General features: G+C 40.8%; 1 protein-coding gene across 2 annotated transcripts; it reads right to left on the bottom strand.

Annotated features, from left to right (window-relative positions):
* Positions 1–889: 889 nt before the first annotated feature.
* Positions 890–16,608, bottom strand: LOC106608988 (Fc receptor-like protein 5). 2 transcript variants are annotated; one of them, XM_014207302.3, is made up of 17 exons: positions 16,400–16,608; positions 15,449–15,493; positions 15,027–15,299; positions 10,032–10,316; positions 5,350–5,634; positions 4,880–5,143; positions 4,360–4,680; positions 3,987–4,265; positions 3,565–3,813; positions 3,212–3,328; positions 3,069–3,093; positions 2,886–2,983; positions 2,667–2,729; positions 2,507–2,584; positions 2,361–2,423; positions 2,078–2,141; positions 890–1,292 (listed from the first exon to the last, which is right to left on the bottom strand). In XM_014207302.3, exons 1-16 carry the CDS (start codon positions 16,428–16,430, stop codon positions 2,122–2,124), a joined length of 2,496 nt encoding a protein of 831 aa, XP_014062777.3. In that variant the 5' UTR covers positions 16,431–16,608; the 3' UTR covers positions 890–1,292; positions 2,078–2,121. The 2 variants fall into 2 exon arrangements, with proteins under 2 accessions (XP_014062777.3, XP_014062778.3); XM_014207303.3 differs by having other exon boundaries at positions 2,679–2,729.
* Between the last annotated feature and the right edge of the window lie 3,363 nt (positions 16,609–19,971).

Raw genomic sequence — 19,971 nt, 5'->3', positions numbered from 1 at the left:
AGTGTGGCTGACGGACATGAAACACCTGCCAACTTTTTCGGAAGGTAGTGGGTTCTAGGACACTGACAAAGGCCCCTCTTCTTCGTTTTAGGTAACATCTTGTGGTGATGTCACTTTCTGTGACTTGTGGTCTCCGTGGCGACCTGTTTCTGTTTCTCAGGAGCAGTGACAATGACCGGGCTGCTGGGTGTCTGTCTGACAACATAGACATAAACACATAGACACGGAAACCCCCTAACTGGAACCGTGACCTTCCAGACCATGCAGGGACACCGAAATAGCATTCAGAGTCATACATCACTAATGTCATTAATCGTCATGACCTGTCTGTTGGATGAGGAGGCAATATGGGAGAACTGGTAGTCATGCATACCTAGGTCACTATTTGGAATTCAACACAGAAATGAAAATATTCAATATTGTTTCCATTTAAATACCACACCCTGGCTAATGTGTCTTACCTTTGCTTACTTGGAAGATCCCGTTGCCATCATAGACGTGCATGTCCACATTTCAATATTAAAAAGGAAGTGATACACAGTACCAGTACCAACCAGCTCCTCAGAACTCCTGCAGAATATATGACATCATAAAACTGAGAAGAACTGTTTTTCAGGCACACTCTTCCCCAAGAAGTCATTCTGAAAAATGGGGTTCGGCATTTGAACTTTGTTCATGAGGAATTTATGTTATATTTCTCAAGATTCAATGGGTAGATATAATTAAGTCCAAAAACGGATGCAGAAATAGCAGATTGCCCCTTTAACTCAAACATTTGGGAGCCTAAGATCTATACTAGGCTGAAAGGAGGTTTGACCGAATTAGGTTTTATGGAAACATTTATGACGCTAACATCCTTTTACTGTAAGAAAGTACTCATCCCATCTGGTGGATAAAAAAAAAATGTTTATAAAAAAGCACAATGCAAAGATAATGTAAAAGTACAAGCCATTAGAAGAAAACATTAATAATACTTATAATATTTTGGAAATTCATATACAAATATGTTATTCTATCATCTGAATAACAGACATAATAAATCAAAGATAATCCATTGTAATACATTTACAACAAAACAATACAATTCAATACACAATACAAACCAGATACAATTACTGTAGCTGCAGATAAGATCCATCATCATTATTCCATATAATTTTTAGAAGCTGTTACAGTGAAACACAATCAAACCATGCTTAAATACAATATATCTGTTGATAAATAAAATAAGAAAAAAATCCTTAATGTACAAGGTGTTACTGTGTCCCGCCATCCCTCCATCCCTCAAGGACCTGCAACATATCACCACACAAAGTAGTTTAGGACACGCAGTCAAACAAACTCTGAAGGATCAAACAAATAGACATCCTTTAAGTAGTGTTGAAATCTAGCTTGAAATATACTTATTCGTGTATTCATCATACTAGAACCAATTGATTACTTCACAGGTATAAGGAATGTATATGTTGGGGTCAATGAAAGGTAGATGGGAACTAGGTGTGTGGAAAGTTACTGAGTGTAGAAAGTGCATATTCTGTTCCATGTTTCTAAGGAGGGAGATGAAGGGCAATAGTTAATCGCTGATAAGGCGAACTAGGGAGGAGCGAGGAATGCGTCTTGAGGTCGAATCAACAGATGAAGTGAGAAGAAACCTCTCAGGAGGGAGGCCAGAGAGGCTCACCACATTGATTCTCCTACTACAGTCCTATCTCGCACATACACTTCCATGCCCACAAATGTTTTAGTGTCAGGCAGGTCTATGACTACACCAGTGAGAGGTACCAATTCAATTCCTGCCTAGCAACGGAGATGTATTGGTTGTCTAGATTTGTAAGGAGTTGACCCCGCCTATTACAAGGTTATAAATATATGTGCTTGTGTATTCATGCCTTGTCTTTGCAGATGTATGACCCAGTGGGGGAATAAACTTGGTTTGAGCTTTTTCTAGTTGCCCGTCTGAGTTTTTACTACAGTTTGTTCAGAACCTAACAATAGATAGAGTATACTTTCACATTGAAGAATTAGTCCTATATTAGTATCATATTAAGTATCAATAGCATATGGCTATTAGTCTTACCTGGGGATGTGCCTGGCTTCACTTGAGAATAGACCAAATCTGCCTCAGGTGGGTTTTGCAGTTTCTATTAGGGGTAAGGATAACACATCAGATATACAACAGGCCTTCTGTTTATGTTCAACCTCAGCATAGGTCACATCAACAAGTCCAGTTGCTGCTGTAAATTGACATTTCCAGTCAACAAATGAAGGAATTAGCTTATTGCATATTCTGCATCTTCATCGAAACTCCAAAATCGCAAATTTAGATTTAACTGACTGCCAACCTATAGAATGGGTCTTACCTGTGGTCTTCCTTGTCTTGACCTCAGAATAGACTGGATTTTCTTTTGGATCAGCTGGAATTTCTGAGGAGGAGGAGGAGGACTTTTTTTATGAGTAAAAAACACTGCTGCGTTTTGTATTAATTTATGTGACAGCTGAGAATTACTTTTGTTTTTCTTGTCCAACATTTTGAGTTGAATCTGGGCGTACATCACATCACTTGGTCCAGCAGTAGCAGCACCATCTGAAACATACAGGTAATACACTAATATCTCTACTTACTGCAACAACAACTCTATACTGTATTTATGCTAAACTTAACATACAGTGTACAGTACCACTGTCATTATTGTCTGAGAGAGTGATTGTATTGTAGATGTTAGCACCACCTGTTGATAAAAGAACAGACAGAAAGATGAATGTGTTGGTTTTCCCTCAGCTTGCTTAGGGACATAGAGTACGGTAACATGTATATAAAGTGAATGGTGAAAAGTCAGTGTGTGAGGTTACAGAGAGGGTAGAGTGGTCTGGACTAAGAGACTGACCATGCTGCAGATGTGCATACTCAGCATCAGGAGCCTGGCCCTGCGTAGATCGTTGGTCCTGTTGGGGGTCCAGGTTGGTGCTCTGGGGCTGGGGGGGCCTACAGGGAGAGAGATACTCATGAAACACACAGATTACATTTTACTGTATGAAAAGGAACGTAGTTGAAAGACAGGTGTACTCACCAGAATATTCTGTTGCAACAGGAACCTGTAATGAGAAATGCATACTATTATATCAGGTCATTAATGTTTTGAACTTTTGCAATTAGAAATGTTTCTCCTGAACATGAACAAAAAAGTTTAATGACAAATTATAAAAGTCTCACCTCTGGCATTTTTATATCGACACAGCAGTACCAGGAGAATGGCCAGTAGAACACCAGCAACAACCAGGCCCACAACCACTCCTACTAGGACTGATGTAGAGGGTCCAGGAGTTACGCCTAGAGAGAGAACAGCAAATCACCATCAAACTCTGAGGTAGTTAAAAAAATAAAAATAACGTAGTGGACAAAGTGAAACAATTCTGTAGATACATTATATATTTGGCAACTGACTTGAGATCAGATGACCAGCCTGAGCTTGCAACTCCAAACCTACAGTATGCTTTTAAACACTACAAATCTCTGATGACCACAGATGTTATGAAAATGTAATGTGATCATAATTATTTTCGCACCTCTCACTGTCACCCAGCTCTCTGGTGATTCTCCTTCATTAGATTTACACTTATAGAACCCTTCATCTGACTTGGACACTACAGGGATGGTCATCTCTCCTGTGGTCTCATTCCTGATGAATACTCCATCTTTGTAGAAATCAACCTTCGGTATTGGGTTTGTTTCCTGATATCTATTTGTACACCGTAGAGTCACAGAGTCTCCCTCAGTCATGGGATTGGCAGGGCTCTCCAGGATCAGAGGGCCAACTGTGTAACATAGTGTGTCAATAAAACTGTAAATCTGGAGTAATCACTTACAATATATTAACATCTGATGAGCTTGTATTCTATGAAATGCAACCATTCAGTTACAGAATTGAACATCATTATCATACATTGTAATGTAAAAAAGGTTAGTGAATGTTGTACAACAGACGTACCATCCACTGTGATGTTGACAGCATTACTGTACTCTCCTGATCCAGACTCACACCAGTACACTCCACTGTCCCCTGTGTATGTGGACCTGATGGTACATGTGGACCCTGCTATTGATCCCCAGTTAGAGCCACACTCTGATTCCACTGCTTTCTCTCTGTATCTCTTCAGTCTCCATCCAGTAGAGTTCCTCTTCTCCTCACAGCTTAGTGAGAGAGACTTTGATGTAAAGTGTTGAGTTCTGTTTGGTCTAATTTTGAGAGACACTGAAGGTTGCGGATCTGAAACAAAGAGTGACAGAGTCAAATTATAGTTATATAAACACACGAGGGTGACTTAAATATGATTAAATGCAGTTTCAATGCAGTTAGTTACCTCCTGACCAGAGAAACTGAGGTTCACTGTAGAGTGTGTCATAGAGTGGGTCTCCTCTCCCAGCTCTACACACATATCCTCCTGTGTGACTAGGACCAGCTGGGATCAGAGTGTAGGAGTCTTCACTAGTCCCACTGCCAGATAGAGGCTCTACAGAGTAGGACCTGTCCAATAGGGAGAGTAACCCAGCTGTGTAGGGAACAGTTCGGTACCAGAAGAACCTCCAGCCTGTAGATGACTCTTTAACCCCACAGCTCAGACTCACTGAGTCTCCAGGGTTCAGCCACTGAGGAGAGACACTCAGGACAGCTTGGGGTTGATCTGTTACAAAGGATAATGACACGATTATATTAGTTAAATGTTCAAAAAATGTAACATAAAAAATTACCCATTTTGTTATTATGGTATCGTACCTTACCCTAAAATCAAAATATCATCAGTGAGATCATTGATCTCACTGTCTGCTATTTGACCTCATCCCTTCTGTCTTTCTCTTTCAATCCCATAAAAACAGACTTACCTAACACGGTCAATTGTATAGCATTACTTGTCTGGGAGTGTTTTAAGCCATTTCTTTGCTGAAGACCTTCACAGGTATATAGACCATTATTTGCAGCACTGATTCTGTACTCAGGCTCTGTTTTGGTGTAGACCGACTTCCCACTGTTATAAAAAACATACTCAATCTCTTCTCCCCCCTGTATGTCACAACTGAGAGTGACAGTCTCTCCACTGAATATCTGGGGCCAGTTGGGTTGGAGGGTCAGAACAGCCACAGGTCTCTCTGCACAGACACAACACAGAGAATAAACATTATCACACACCTTAAAATGTAAAATAATGTTCATCAGCATTCAGCACAACATGACCATATCATAAGTTGTCATTTCTGAACATACAGTATGCAGTCTGACTTACCAAGATCTATCAGAATACTGACATATAGAGTCATGTCCCCCCCCCCCCCCCCCCCCCCACACACACACACACCTTTCGCAGTGATAGTGACAGGATCACTGATGATTGATGATATGGATCTGGACTGGATCTCTCCCTGACACCAGTAGAGACCCTGGTCAGACTCAGCAGCTCTACTGATGGTGAAGGTGGCTCCTGATGTAGTGTGTCTGTCAGACAAGGTCACTACTTTCTTAGTGTTGTCTTTGTACCATGAATACCTCCACCCACTGTCAGACCCCACTGAACATGTCAGAGTTACTGTCTCTCCAGTGTACACAGGGTTTGGTGTTATGGTCAGTGTAGCTTTGGGCAGGGCTGTGAGAAAAGAGCATAATTTAAAGATCTGGAAAGATGCTTAGTAATATCCAAAGATTTAGCTTTTGTTGGAACGTTTTCATACTATAAAAGTTCATTATACAGTGTATTCGGAAAGTATTCAGACTCCTTTACTTTTTGACATTTTGTTACGTTACAACCTTATTCTAAAATTGATTGAATAATTTTTTCTTCATCAAGCTACACATAATACCTCCTAATTAGAAAGCAAAAACAGCTTTTTAGAAATGTTTGTAAATTTATAAAAAATTAATTAATGAGCATTTCACATTTACATAAGTATTCAGACCCTTTGCTCAGTACTTTTTTGTAGCACCTTTGGCAGCGATTTGTGGTGGAAGAATCAGAATTAGCTCGGTAACATAGATAATTAAGATGTCTTATCTGCATAATATTCTTATATAATTGAACTCTTGCTATTAGAATGTATCCCTTCGGACTGGTGTTGGCAGTTGCACTTCCTCTCTCATATGAGAGAGGGGAGAAGTCAGGCTTGTCTATCACATGTCCCTGGTGCTATGCAAAATATCAGAAAGAGAAGAAGACAGGTGTCACAACACCGACGGATGGTGGCGCCCCTTTTCGACCGGGCGGCGCTCGGCGGTCGTCATCGCCGGCCTACTAGCTGCCATCGATCCTTTTTGTTTCACTTTCTGGTGGTTAGGTCTAGGTAGGCACGCACCTGTTTTGGGTTAGTTATTAGTAGGGGGGGTTATTTAGTTTAGCGAGGTATGTCTGTGTTTGTGCGTGATTATGTTCCTTGTCAGGTTTTGTGGTATCTTGAGGAACGTGTGTTTATTTCCCTCTGCCTGTGGTTGTTTTTGTGTTTTATCACCGCAGAGGTATTTATGGGCTGCGTCCCTATTTCTGACGTCTATAAGGGTTTTGGAGCGCGGCATCTGTTTGACGCCCTGCCCTGCCGTGTTTGGACTGTCTTTATTTTTTGTGCATACGGATTAAAGTGTGTTCAAGAATTTACTGTCTCCTGCGCTTGACTCTACCTCTCCTGCTTCCTTGAGCCAGCCTTGACAACAGGAGTGAACATTTTCTTCATATGTGAATGTGTCTTTACCTATTTTAAACCATGTGAAGGGAAGCCATGATTAATGGGGAAAAAATTACTTGTCTCCACAATGTCTGTGCGCCAGTCACTCCCTCCTTTGGCCTTGGAGGAGATAAAGTCTGAGAAAAGTTGTGTGGGGTAGTGTCTGGAACCATTGTATGTCATCCCTGATGTTACACCCATCCTTGTGACCCATTCCATACATCTGTTGCTTGTAATGTAGACTAAGAGGGTGTATCCTTGTTGTAAAATATATTTTGTATTCTTTGTGTCAGAGCTGCTAGCCACAACACTTGGGAGTGTTGAGTCGACCAGCCTCATTATTGTAGAAGCAATTGCTCTATGTTCCCTTATTAATAAGGTTTGAATAAAGTAATATTCTGATTGGTGATTGACCTTGTTTCTACTCATTATTTATAAGAATTTCCACAACAGAAAACAGCGTCAATTCTTCTTGGGTAGGACGCTACAAGCTTGGCACACCTGTATTTGGGGAGTAATCTCCCATTCTTCAGGTTGGATGGGGAGCGTCGCTGCACAGCTATTTTCAGGTCACTCCAGAGATGTTTGATCGGGTTCAAGTCCGGGCTCTGGCTGGGCCGCTCAAGGACATTCAGAGACCTGTCCCGAAGCCACTCCTGCGTTGTCTTGGCTGTGTGCTTAGGGTCGTTGTCCTGTTGGAGGGTGAACCTTTGCCCCAGTCTGAGATCCTGAGCAGGTTTTCATCAAGGATCTCTCTGTACTTTGCTCTGTTTATCTTTCCCTCGATCCTGACTTGTCTCCCAGTCCCTGCCGCTGAAAAGAATTCCCACAGCATGATGTTGCCACATCATGCTTCACCTTAGGGATGGTGCCAGGTTTCCTCCAGTTGTGACGCTTGGCATTTAGGAGTTCCATCTTGGTTTCATCAGACCAGAGAATCATTTTTCTCAGGGTTTGAGAGTCCTTTAAGTGCCTTTTGGCAAACTCCAAGCGGGCTGTCATGTGCCTTTTACTGAGGAGTGGCTTCCATCTGGCCAATCTACAATAAAGGCCTGATTACTGGGGTGCTGCAGAGATGGTTGTCCTTCTGGAAGGTTCTCCCATCTCCACAGAGGAACTCTGGAACTCTGTCAGAGTGACCATCGGGTTCTTGGTTACCTCACTGACCAAGGCCCTTCTCCTCTGATGCTCAGTTTGGCCGGGCGGTCAGCTCGAGGAAGAGTCTTGGGGGTTCCAAACTACTTCCATTTAAGAATGATGGAGGCCACTGTGTTGATGGGACCTTCATTGCTGCAGATGTTTTTTGGTACCCTTCCCCAGATCTGTGCCTCGACACAATCCTGTCTCGCAGCCATATGGACAATTCCGTAGAGCTCTGCGCTGTCAACTGTGGGACCTTATATAGACAGGTGTGTACCTTTCCAAATGTCCAATCATGTCTAAACAATTGAATTTACCACAGATGGACTCCAATCAAGTTGTAGAAACATCTCAAGGATGATCAATGGAAACAGGATGCACTTGAGCTCAATTTCAAGTCTCATAGTAAAGGGTCTGAATACTTACGTAAATAACAAGTACGTAAATAAGACACTTGCCAGTTGGTCAGCGCATGCTCGCAGTACACGTCCTGGTAATCCGTCTGGTCCTGCGGTCTTGTGAATGTTGACCTGTTTAAAGGTCTTACTCACATCGGCTGCTTAGAGCGTGATCACAGAGTCAGCTGATGCCCTCATGCATGTTTCAGTGTTACTTGCCTCGAAGCGAACATAGAAGTTATTTAGCTCGTCTGGTAGGCTTGTGACACTGGGCAGCTCTCGGCTGTGCTTCCCTTTGTAGTCTATAATAGTTTGCAAGCTCTGCCACATCCGATGAGCGTCAGAGCCGGTGTAGTACGATTCAATCTTAGTCCTGTATTGATGCTTTGCCTGTTTGATGGTTCGTCGGCATAGCAGGATTTCTTATAAGCTTTCGGGTTAGAGTCCTGCTCCTTGAAAACGGCAGCTCTACCCTTTAGCTTGGTGCAGATGTTGCCTGTAATCCATGGCTTCTGGTTGGGGTATGTACGTACAGTCACTGTGGCGACGACGTCCTCGATGCACTTATTGATGAAGCCAGTGACTGATGTAGTGGTCTCCTCAATGCCATCAGAAGAATCAGAAGAACTTATTCCAGTCTGTGCTAGCAAAACAGTCCTGTAGTTTAGCATCTGCTTCTTCTGATCACTTTTTTATTGACCGAGTCAATGGTGCTTCCTGCTTTAATTTTTGCTTGTAAACAGGAATCAGGAGGATAGAATTATGGTCAGATTTGCCAAATGGAGGGTGAGGGAGAGCTTTGTATGCATCTCTGTGTGTGGAGTAAAGGTGGTCTAGAGTGTTTCTCCCTCTGGTTCACATTTAACATGCTGATAGAAATGAGGTAAAACTGATTTAATTTTCCTGCGTTAAAGTCCCCGGACACTAGGAGAGCCGCCTCAGTATGAGCGTTTTCCTGTTAGTTTATGGCGGTCTTAGTGCCAGCATCGGTCTGTGGTGGTATGCAGACAGCAACGAAAAATACAGATGAAAACTCTCTAGGTAGATAGTGTGGTCTACTGCTTATCATGTGATACTCTACTTCAGGTGATCAAAACCTAGAGACTTCCTTAGATATCGTGCACCAGCTGTTGTTTACAAATATACATAGACCGCCACCCCTTGTCTTACCAGAGGCTGCAGTTGTATTCTGTCGATAGAGTGTATAACCCGCCAGCTGTATGTTATTAATGTCGTCGTTCAGCCACGACTCGGTGAAGGATATATGTGCTTTTAGTTCATCCCATTTATTTTCCAGCAATTGTACGTTGGCTAACAGTACGGATGGCAAAGGCAGATTTTCCACTTGTCACCTGATCCTCACTAGGCACTCCGATCTCCTTCTGTGAAATCTCCATCTCTTTCTCCTGCAAATGACGGGGATGAGGGCCTGTTCGGGTGTCTGGAGTAAATCCCTCTCGTCCGACTCATTAAAGAAAAATTATTTGTCCAATTCAAGGTGAGTAATCAGTGTTCTGATGTCCAGAAGCTGTTTTCGGTCATAAGAGATTGTAGCAGCAACATCACGTACAAAAAAGTTACAAACAATGCGAAAAAACCAACAAAATAGCACGGTTGCCAATAAAATCTGCAGCCATCTTCTCCGGTGCCATTACAAAAGTGATCTGACTTCTGTAGTTAGTACCGTAACTATTCATTGTTACATTCATATGGACACACAGACCATTTCTACATGATTGACTCAATATAAATAGTGTCCATTTGTATGATAAAAAACTAAGAAAGTAACTCACCTTTCACAGTGATAGTGACAGGATCACTGATGATTGTTGATATAGATCTGGACTGGATCTCTCCCTGACACCAGTAGAGACCCTGGTCAGACTCAGCAGCTCTACTGATGGTGAAGGTGGCTCCTGTTGTAGTGTGTCTGCCAGACAAGGTCACTACATTCTTAGTGTTGTCTTTATACAATGTAAAGCTCCAGCGACTGCCAGACCCCACTGAACACGTCAGAGTTACTGTCTCTCCAGTGTATGCAGGGTTTGGATTTACGGTCAGTGTAGTTTCAGGCAGAGCTAAGAAAACAAAAAGAAAAATATCAAAACATCTGGATACATGCTTGGTAATAAATTATTACATATAAAAATAAAAAAACCAATATAATTTATATAGTACCAGTCAAAAGTTTGGACACACCTACTCATTCAAGGGTTTTTCTTTATTCGTGACATTATAGAATAATAGTGAAGACTTGAAAACTATGAAATAACACATATGGAATCATGTGGGAACTAAAAAAGTTTAACAAATCAAAATATATTTTAGATTTTAGATTCTTCAAAATAGCCACCCTTTGCCTTGATGACAGCTTTGCACATTCTTGGCATTCTCTCAACCAGCTTCACCTGGAATGCTTTTCCAACAGTCTTGAAGGAGTTCCCACATATGCTGAGCACTTGTTGGCTGCTTTTCTTTCACTCTGTGGTCTAACTCATCCCAAACCATCTCAATTGGGTTGAGGTCGGGTGATTGTGGAGGCCAGGTCTTCTGATGCAGCACTCCATCACTCTCCTTCTTGGTCAAATAGCCCGTACACCACCCGGAGGTGTGTCAGGTCATTGTTCTGTTGAAAAATAAATTATGGTCCCAGTAAGCCCAAACCAGATGGGATGGTGTGTTACTGCGGAATGCTGTGGTGACCATGCTGGTTAAGTGTGCCTTGAATTCTAAATGAATCACAGATAGTGTCACCAGCAAAGCACCCCCTCACCATCACACCTCCTCCTCCATGATTCACGGTGGGAACCACACATGCAGAGATGATCCGTTCACCTACTCTGTGTGAAATTTTCTGTATTGACTGACCTTCATGTCTTAAAGTAATGACGAACTGTCGTTTCTCTTCCCTTATTTGAGCTGTTCTTGCCATAAAATGGAATTGCTCTTTTACCAAATAGGGCTATCTTCCATATACCAACCCTACCTTGTCACAACACAACTGGCTCAAACACATTTAAATGGAAAGAAATTCCACAAATTCACTTTTAACAATTATTCTACAATGTAGAAAACAGTAAAAATAAAGAAGAACCCTGGAATGAGTAGGTGTGTCCAAACTTTTGACTGGTACTGTACATATTATTTTTCATTATTATTAAGCTAAATGAAGACAAATGCTGTTAATGTACCAATCAGTTAACAGTCTTTCAAACCTGCGTCTGTAGCAACGCTACGTATCAAACCTATAGATGCAGGTTCGATACCCGTGCCAGCCGCCCCCGGGAGACCCATGAGGCAGCTTCTGGTTTTAATTTAGAATCCTCCAATCCTCTATATGTAATTATTGGCGGAGAGTCACGCCATATTTTTCGATATACTGTAGGCCTACCGTAGGCGACAAGAGTCTCACTAGTGTTGAGTAATGTTCTCAAATTAATGAGCATATTGAAGTTAGAAGCAAAAGGATTTGAAGCACAAAGCATTAAAATACAGAGAGGTGTTGGTAAAGGTACAGTTGAATTCGGAAGTTTACATACACCGTAGCCAAATAGATTTAAACTCAGTTTTTCACAATTCCTGACATTTAATCCTAGTAAAAATTCCCTGTCTTAAATCAGTTAGGATCCCCACTTTATTTTAAGAATGTGAAATGTCAGAATAATAGTAGAATGAATGATTTATTTCAGCTTTTATTTCTTTCATCACATTCCCAGTGGGTCATAAGTTTACATACACTCATTTAGTATTTGGTAGCATTGCCTTTAAAGTGTTTAACTTGTTCAAACGTTTCGGGAAGCCTTCCACAAGCTTCCCACAATAAGTTGGGTGAATTTTGGCCCATTCCTTCTGACAGAGCTGGTGTAACTGAGTCAGGTTTGTAGGCCTCCTTGCTCGCACATGCTTTTTAAGTTCTGCCCACACATTTTCTATGGGATTGAGGTCAGGGCATTGTGATGGCCACTCCAATACCTTGACTTTATTGCCCTTAAGCCATTTTGCCACAACTTTGGAAGTATCCTTGGGATCATTGTCCATTTGGAAGATCCATTTGCGACCAAGCTTCAACTTCCTGACTGATGTCTTGAGATGTTGCTTCAATATATCCACATAATTTTCCCTCCTCATGATGCCATCTATTTTGTGAAGTGCACCAGCCCCTCCTGCAGCAAAGCACACCCACAACATGATGCTGCTTCCCGGTTGGGATGGTGTTCTTCGGCTTGCAAGCCTCCCCCTTTTACCTCCTAACATAACGATGGTAATTATGGCCAAACAGTTCTATTTTTGTTTCATCAGACCAGAGGGCATTTCTACAAAAAGTATTATCTTTTTCCCCATGTGCAGTTGCAAACCGTAGTCTGCCTTTTTTATGGCGGTTTTGGAGCAGTGGCTTCTTCCTTGCTGAGCGGCCTTTCAGGTTAGGTCAATATAGGACTCGTTTTACTGTGGATATAGATACTTTTTGTACCTGTTTCCTCCAGCATCTTCGCAAGATCCTTTGCTGTTGTTCTGGCAAGAGAAATTGACGATACTACAATGCAACAAATACATTGATCATCTCAGCAAGGTTTCCACCCAAGTGCAACTAAAATGTAGTTTAAATAACCATCTGCATTTTGAATGTCTTTTTCTAGTTATTTTATTAACGAAAGCATAAAGAAGTTGATGAAGAAATACTGTACTGCTGTTTTGAGTTAGAAATGTAACACTTCAGAGTACTTAAGCATCGAATACATTGCAGGTAGGGGGATGTTCACATCTACAGTAGCCGGGCTATAAGGAGTCTATTGTCCTGCTAATCGGGCTACAAGTGTTTGAAAACCTGTTTTCAAAATGCCACCAGCAGTCCATCACTACTGTAAATAAAAACACAGCATCTTGTTTACATTCTTTATTGTAACCACAATGTCACAAATAATTTCACATTTATTTTAGAGTTTGGGATTCATTTGATTAATATTATGGTGTTTCTATTCCAATAAAAACGAAAAACCCTCTGGGTTTCCATTAGTATGGAACGGAAAATATGGTGCTGTACAACGTGATGGTCGGGAGTAGGCTACAGTACTGGGCTATTTAGCTAAAGAATCCCTGTGTCGTGCGGGCACGCGGGAGACTGCAGTTCAATTCCCCGAAGGGGAGGAAGGAGTAGGCTGTCCTTGTAAATAAGAATTATTTCTTAACTGACTTGCCTAGTTAAATAAAGGTTACACTAAGAGCATAACATTTCTACACCGTAATTGTAGTCTAACCAATACCAAAAAGGAGATTCAGTCAAAATAAAAATCTCATTAATTTATCAAGACCAGTCCCCATGCTTGTCTCAGAGCAGTGTGAAACAGTGCTAAAATAGTAGTAGGCTATTGCTTCTAACTTCAATATGCTCTTTAAATAAATAAGACCTACACCACTTTTAACAGCACATTACTCAACACTAGTGAGACTCATGTCGCCTACGGTACACCTACAGTATATGGAAAAATATGATGTGACTCTCCTCCAGTAATTACATATAGAGGATTGGAGGATATTTCTGTAATTCAGTAATATTTATTCCCGTAGTAATTCGTTATGGATCCATAACTAAATAAACATTGACATTTTGAAAGAGTATTTTTTTCATTATTTTATTAACGAAAGCATGAAGATGCCATTATTATTTACATTGTTTTACTTTGAACGTGCAGACTGGCACTAAGAACAGCGGGAACATTTCCCTAGTCAGTGCAATTATTAGTGCAATGCCCCTTAAAGTGTTGCTCTGTGCTACCTAGTGTGGTGGGGTGGGGGTCTATCCCCCCTCTCCCTTCCTCCTCCTCCCTTCCCCATTTGCTAGGTCCGTCTTCTGGCGCGGCTCTGCGGCCCATCCCGTGCCCCCTGCCCTCGTGCCTTGAACCTCGTTCGCTTTCAATGCATACAGCTGGAGAACTGCAAGGCAATCGCATTGTGCGCCACTCGGGAACCATGACCAATATGACCAATATATATTGTCCTTCTAATAACAGGGTTAATAATATATCTGTGTGAATATACAAGGGGCTTTTATATAATTCTAAATTAATTGTAATCACTTTGTTTAAAAAATAACAATATTTTGGAGATGATTTAGTTTTCAAATAATGCAAAATGAGCGAGAAAAAGGCCATTCTTTAACATGGGGTGAGAAATTGTTACTAATTTGTCAAGAAAGCCAGTTTGTTATTTAGAATTATTTATTTATGTTTTTAGAGGGAGAGAAACCAAAAACTTTGTCATTTCATGGTTCTCCCAGTCAAGGTATTGAACCAGCATCTGTAGCAACACAGCTTGCACTGCTATGCAGTGGCTTAAACCATTGTGCCACTCAGGAGATATACAACGTGACCGGTCGGGAGTGGCCTACACTACTACAGTAAGAGCAAAATAATCTTAACAAAATAAAATTATAAAAACCTTAGTGTAACAGTTTTGGTAAGTAACACTGAAGTCGTGCACAATTATCCATTTCTATTTAGGTTTATGTCACCCATTCATTGTCAGTTAGAGACACAGTAGGACCCAAAAGCATAATCAGTGCTCTAACTCCCCCTTGCGCTGGTCTGGAGCAATGAAGTTGTGACGCAGGGTACCGTACTAAACCACAAATTACCTTGAAGTACCGCAGCATAATCACAAAACTTTTAGTGGAGCAACCACTGTAGGCAGACCTTTTTAAAATGATGAAATAGCCTCATTAAAATGGGGCCCAATGTCAAGTGGTTATGGGCATAGAGGCGCTGTTGTGAATGAGAGATAAGATGACTTACCTGTCACAGTCAGTCTGACTGCATCACTCCACTCAGAATGCTTCCTCTGATCAATATGTCTACCCAGACACCTGTAGACACCACTGTCTGACATCTTAACCTCACTGATCTCATATTCATTCTTCCTACTGATTGAGTCACCATCATCCTTGCTCCATGTGTATTTCCAGTCAGTGACTTTTCCCCTCAGTATGTTGCATCTGAGAGTGACAGATTCTCCCCTGAATATCTGAGAGGATTTGGGGTGTATGGTCAGAACAGCCTTTGCCTGTCCTGCACAAAATAAAACCAACATGATACAATTACTTTACACATATTATTTTGAAACAGTCAAAAGCACATTTAAAAAAATCACATACAAAGAAATATGATCAAGCATTAAGAGATGAAGGCTTGATCAAGTGTACAAATACAATATCTACCATCATCATCTTCAGAGTGTCCAGAGTAGATGTGTGTACTCAGCACTACAACAAAGAAAGTCACATTATTCCAATATTAGCTTGAAATAAATAACAACCCGCCATATTCATGTTACTGATTACCAAATCCACCCTGTACTTTATTTTAAAGGTGCAATCTGTGATTTCTACATCGATTTTTGCACTTTTAAATGAAACATAGCCATTTATTCTTGAAGAGTATCATTTTGAATTCCCTCATTAGCTTAGTACAACGGTCTTATCCCATCATAACCTATAATATGGTTATTTTATTACAATTATTGTAAACAATGTAGATGAAGGAATTTCCTTTGCCCCATCCCTCAGCCGTATACCACAACAAGAACAGGCTGACTGTTTTGTGGTATTTTCGACTACATACTGCAGCTTTAAATGTCCACTGACTTCCCATGTTGGCACCTGACTTCCCATAAATGGCACAGACTTCCCAGAGAGAGTACAGAGATCCAAAACACCACTCATTAACTTTTTAGCCCAGTTTCCTATAACTGTAGTGAAGGAACCCTCAACCATTTACAATAATACTACAACACATCCAACAAATTTTGCATTTTATATTCATTGTCATTGACAGCACATTTTGCAACCACTGAGTTAGTACCACTCTTTAGTTCCCGAGTGATGACCTGGTTAAATGCACACCACTACACTAACCAGGTCTGCATGGCATCGGCTATAAAAGCTCACACGAGATACAACAACAATGTAGAGTGGTAACTCACTCTCGCTTCATATTTTCCTACACCTTATTTGCTGCAATTTTTCCTTTTAGTTCTGTTTACTAAGCGTTTGCAATGTTCTCAATAAGGGATAAAACACCATTTACATTAATGTCTTATTCATTATACCTTAAATTCTTAGTAAATCAGGTAATTAGTGTTCATATACAAACACTAACTCAGTACTTACATAGTAGCAAACAGAACAAGGTGTGCTCCATTCTGTCCCCACAGACAAGTGACTTTCTCTACAACTACAGTCGTTCTGACAAACCCCTTTACGCCGTCACACAGAAAAACAAAGACAGATTCTAGAGAAATGTACAAAGACGGAAAATAGAATAGCCATTGATTGCGTGTTTACATTTTGATCAAGTTCTTCTTATGGTTGGCTACATTGCCAAACACTGGTTCCTTCCTCATTATTGGAAGACACTAGGATGGAACAAGAATAGAGACCTGAATTTGGTTTGTTTCATATTGCACCCACCAAGCACATTGATAAACAGATGTGTAGGCCTCCCCTCAAACCTTTGCTCAGTTGTCAGGTGGCAAAGCCAAGCACACTAACCTCAGTTGTGCCACAATGGACATCTTCAACCACCCCCTCAATAATGTCCAGAACAGCTCATAATAATGTCCAGAATGGCATCAAACACCTGGAAACCCTGTGTTTGATGTATTTGAAACCATTCCACTCATTACCATGAGCCTGTTCTCCCCATTTTTTTTATTAACCTTTATTTACCTAGGCAAGTCAGTTAAGAACAAATTCTTATTTTCAATGACAGCCTGGGAACAGCAGGTTAACTGCCTGTTCAGGGGCAGAACAACAGATTTGTACCTTGTCAGCTCAGGGATTTGAACTTGCAACCTTGCGGTTACTAGTCCAACACTCTAACCACTAGGTTACCTTGCCACCCCATTAAGGTGCCACCAACATCCTGTGACACACACACACACACACACACACACACACACACACACACACACACACACACACACACACACACACACACACACACACACACACACACACACACACACACACACACACACACACACACACACACACACACACACACACACACACACACACACACACACACACACACACACACACAACCGCAGATGGTTCTGTTAAGTTTAGGTAAATGCTGTCTACATATATATGTTTGTTATTGTGTTGTATTTCAATTTGTCTGTTTATGTGATGTGCCTTAGGGTTATTATGTATGTGTGTGTGTGTGTGTGTGTGTGTGTGTGTGTGTGTGTGTGTGTGTGTGTGTGTGTGTGTGTGTGTGTGTGTGTGTGTGTGTGTGTGTGTGTGTGTGTGTGTGCGTGCGTGCATGCGTGTGTGTACATCAGATGCAGAGCTGTGCGGAATCTTTTACCACTGACCAGAGATGGGAAGAGTTTCAAAGCTGTAACTGGGGTTTCCAGGTTAAAGTGTAGAGTTTAATTTTGCATCATTACATGTTGAATACATTAATACATTTTGTACAACTTTTTAACTAAAAAAATATCTAAGTGCTTTGTTGTGTGTAGTGTGTGGGACACATGCACAACATGTGTGAAGAAACCAACATGGGGAGAGAAAGGTTACAGGGGAAAGCAATTAAAGACTTCACTATTATTGGGTTTACTAAGGTAAGTATCTGGGGTTTTTATCGCCCCCCTTCTCACCACATTCTTGTGGATCACAATATACTTGGTTGTGAACATGTGGTTCTAGAGAATCTGTGTCCTTCACATCAGTACTGACCCTGGTCAGACACAGCAGCTCTACTGATGGTGAGTGTCTCCTGTTAGTGTATTTATACTGGCACATGCTAATCTCACTGTTATCTTTGTACCACTGATAGCTCCAGCTACTGTCAGACCCTGCTGAACACATCAGCATTACTGTCTCTGCAGTGTACACAGGGTTTGGCATTATGGTCAGTGTAGCTTTGGGCACCTTAAGCCTTAACCCTAACTGTAACCTTAGCAAGCAGTTGCTTATCAACAGATACAGTGCCTTCAGAAAGTATTCATACCCCTTGACTTATTCCACATTTGTTGTGTAACAGCCTGATGAAAAAAATATATTAAATCGGGTTTTTCTATCACCCATCTACACACAATACCCCATAAAGACAAAGTGAAAACATGCTTTTACAGATTTTTACGAATTTATTGAAAATGAAATACAGAAATATCTAATTTACATAAGTATTCACACCCCTGAGTCAATACTTTGTAGAACCGTCTTTGGCAGTGATTACAGCTGTGAGTCTTTCTGTTTAAGTCTCTAAGAGCTTTACACACCTGGATTGTGCAACAATTTTACTTAAAACATTCTTCAAGCTTTGTCAAATTCGTTGTTCATCATTGCTAGACAACCATTTTAAGATCTTACCATAGATTTTCAAGCAGATTTAAGTCAAAACTGTAACTCAGGAACATTCACTGTCTTCTTAGTGTGGAATTCCAGTGTAGATATGGCCTTGTGGTTTAGGTTATTGTCCTGCTGAAAGTAAATTCTTCTCCCAGTGTCAAGTGAAAAGTAGACTGAATCATGTTTCCTCTAGGATTTTGCCTGTGCTTAGCTCTATTCCACTGATTTTTGTATCCTGAAAAACTCCCCAGTCCTTAAAGATTGTATAAGCATATGCATATCATGATGCAGCCACCAGTATGTTTGAAAATATGGAGAGTGGTACTCAGTCATGTGTTGTTTTGGACTTGTGGCTAACATAACCCTTTGTATTCAGGAAAAAAATAATTGCTTTGCCACATTTTTTGCAGTATTACTTTAGTGCCTTGTTGCAAACAGGATGCATGTTTTGGAATATTTGTATTCTGTACAAGCTTCCATCTTTTCACTCTATCAATTAGGTTAGTATTGTGGAGTAACTACAATTGTTGATCCATCATCAGTTTTCTCCCATCACAGCCATTACACTTTAACTGTTTTAGTCACCATTGGCCTTACTGTGAAATCCCTGAGCGGTTTCCTTCCTCTCTGGCAACTGAGTTAGGAAGGACGCCTGTATCTTTGTAGTGACAGGGTGTATTGATACACCATCCAAAGTGTAATTAATAACTTCACCATGATCAAAGGGGTATTCAATGTCAGATTTTTAAATTTTTTACCCATCTACCAATAGGTGCCCTTCTTTGCGACACATTGAAAAACCTCCCTGGTCTTTGTTGTTGAATCTGTGTTCACTGCCCGACTGAGGGACCTTATAGATAATTATATGTGTGGAGTACAGAGATGAGGTAGTCATAAAAAAAAATATATATATGTTACACACTAATATTGCACACAGAGTCCATGCAATTTATATGACTTGGTCAGCACATTTTACTCCTGAACCCATTTAGGCTTGCCATAACAACGGGTTGAATACTTATTGACTTGACATTTCATCTTTTAATTTAATACATTTGTATAAATGTCTAAAGACCTAATTCCACTTTGACATTATGGGATATTGTGTGTAGGCCAGGCACACACAATCTCAATTTAATACATTTAAAATTCGGGCTGTAACACAAAATGTGAAAAAGTCAAGGGATGTGAATACTTTCTAAAGGCACTGTAGTTTGTTGATAGTATCACCATCTCTAGAGGATTTACAGATGGAAAATCCGGACTATCCAAATAAAGTGTGATCAAAAGCCGTACTCAGAATTAGTAAAATTCCATTAGTGATGGAGTATCGATAATGAAGAAATAAGGGAGTAGGGAGTAGAGCAACAGCTGAGATAGGG

This window comes from Salmo salar, chromosome 07, assembly GCF_965601325.2.
Source record: "Salmo salar chromosome 07, fSalSal1, whole genome shotgun sequence".
Classification (NCBI taxonomy): domain Eukaryota; kingdom Metazoa; phylum Chordata; class Actinopteri; order Salmoniformes; family Salmonidae; genus Salmo; species Salmo salar.
The sequence above is the reverse complement of the archived record's forward strand: the minus strand, read 5'-3'. Positions and strand labels throughout refer to the sequence as shown.

Coding starts and splice junctions, on each gene's coding strand:
- LOC106608988 (XM_014207302.3), bottom strand. CDS start 16,430: ATGGAGCACACCTTGTTCTGTTTGCTACTAT. Junction 10,317..15,026: donor AGTCAGACTGACTGTGACAG/GTAAGTCATCTT, acceptor TTGTTTTCTTAG/CTCTGCCTGAAACTACACTG. Junction 5,144..5,349: donor TGTCACTATCACTGCGAAAG/GTGTGTGTGTGT, acceptor GTGTCTGTGCAG/AGAGACCTGTGGCTGTTCTG.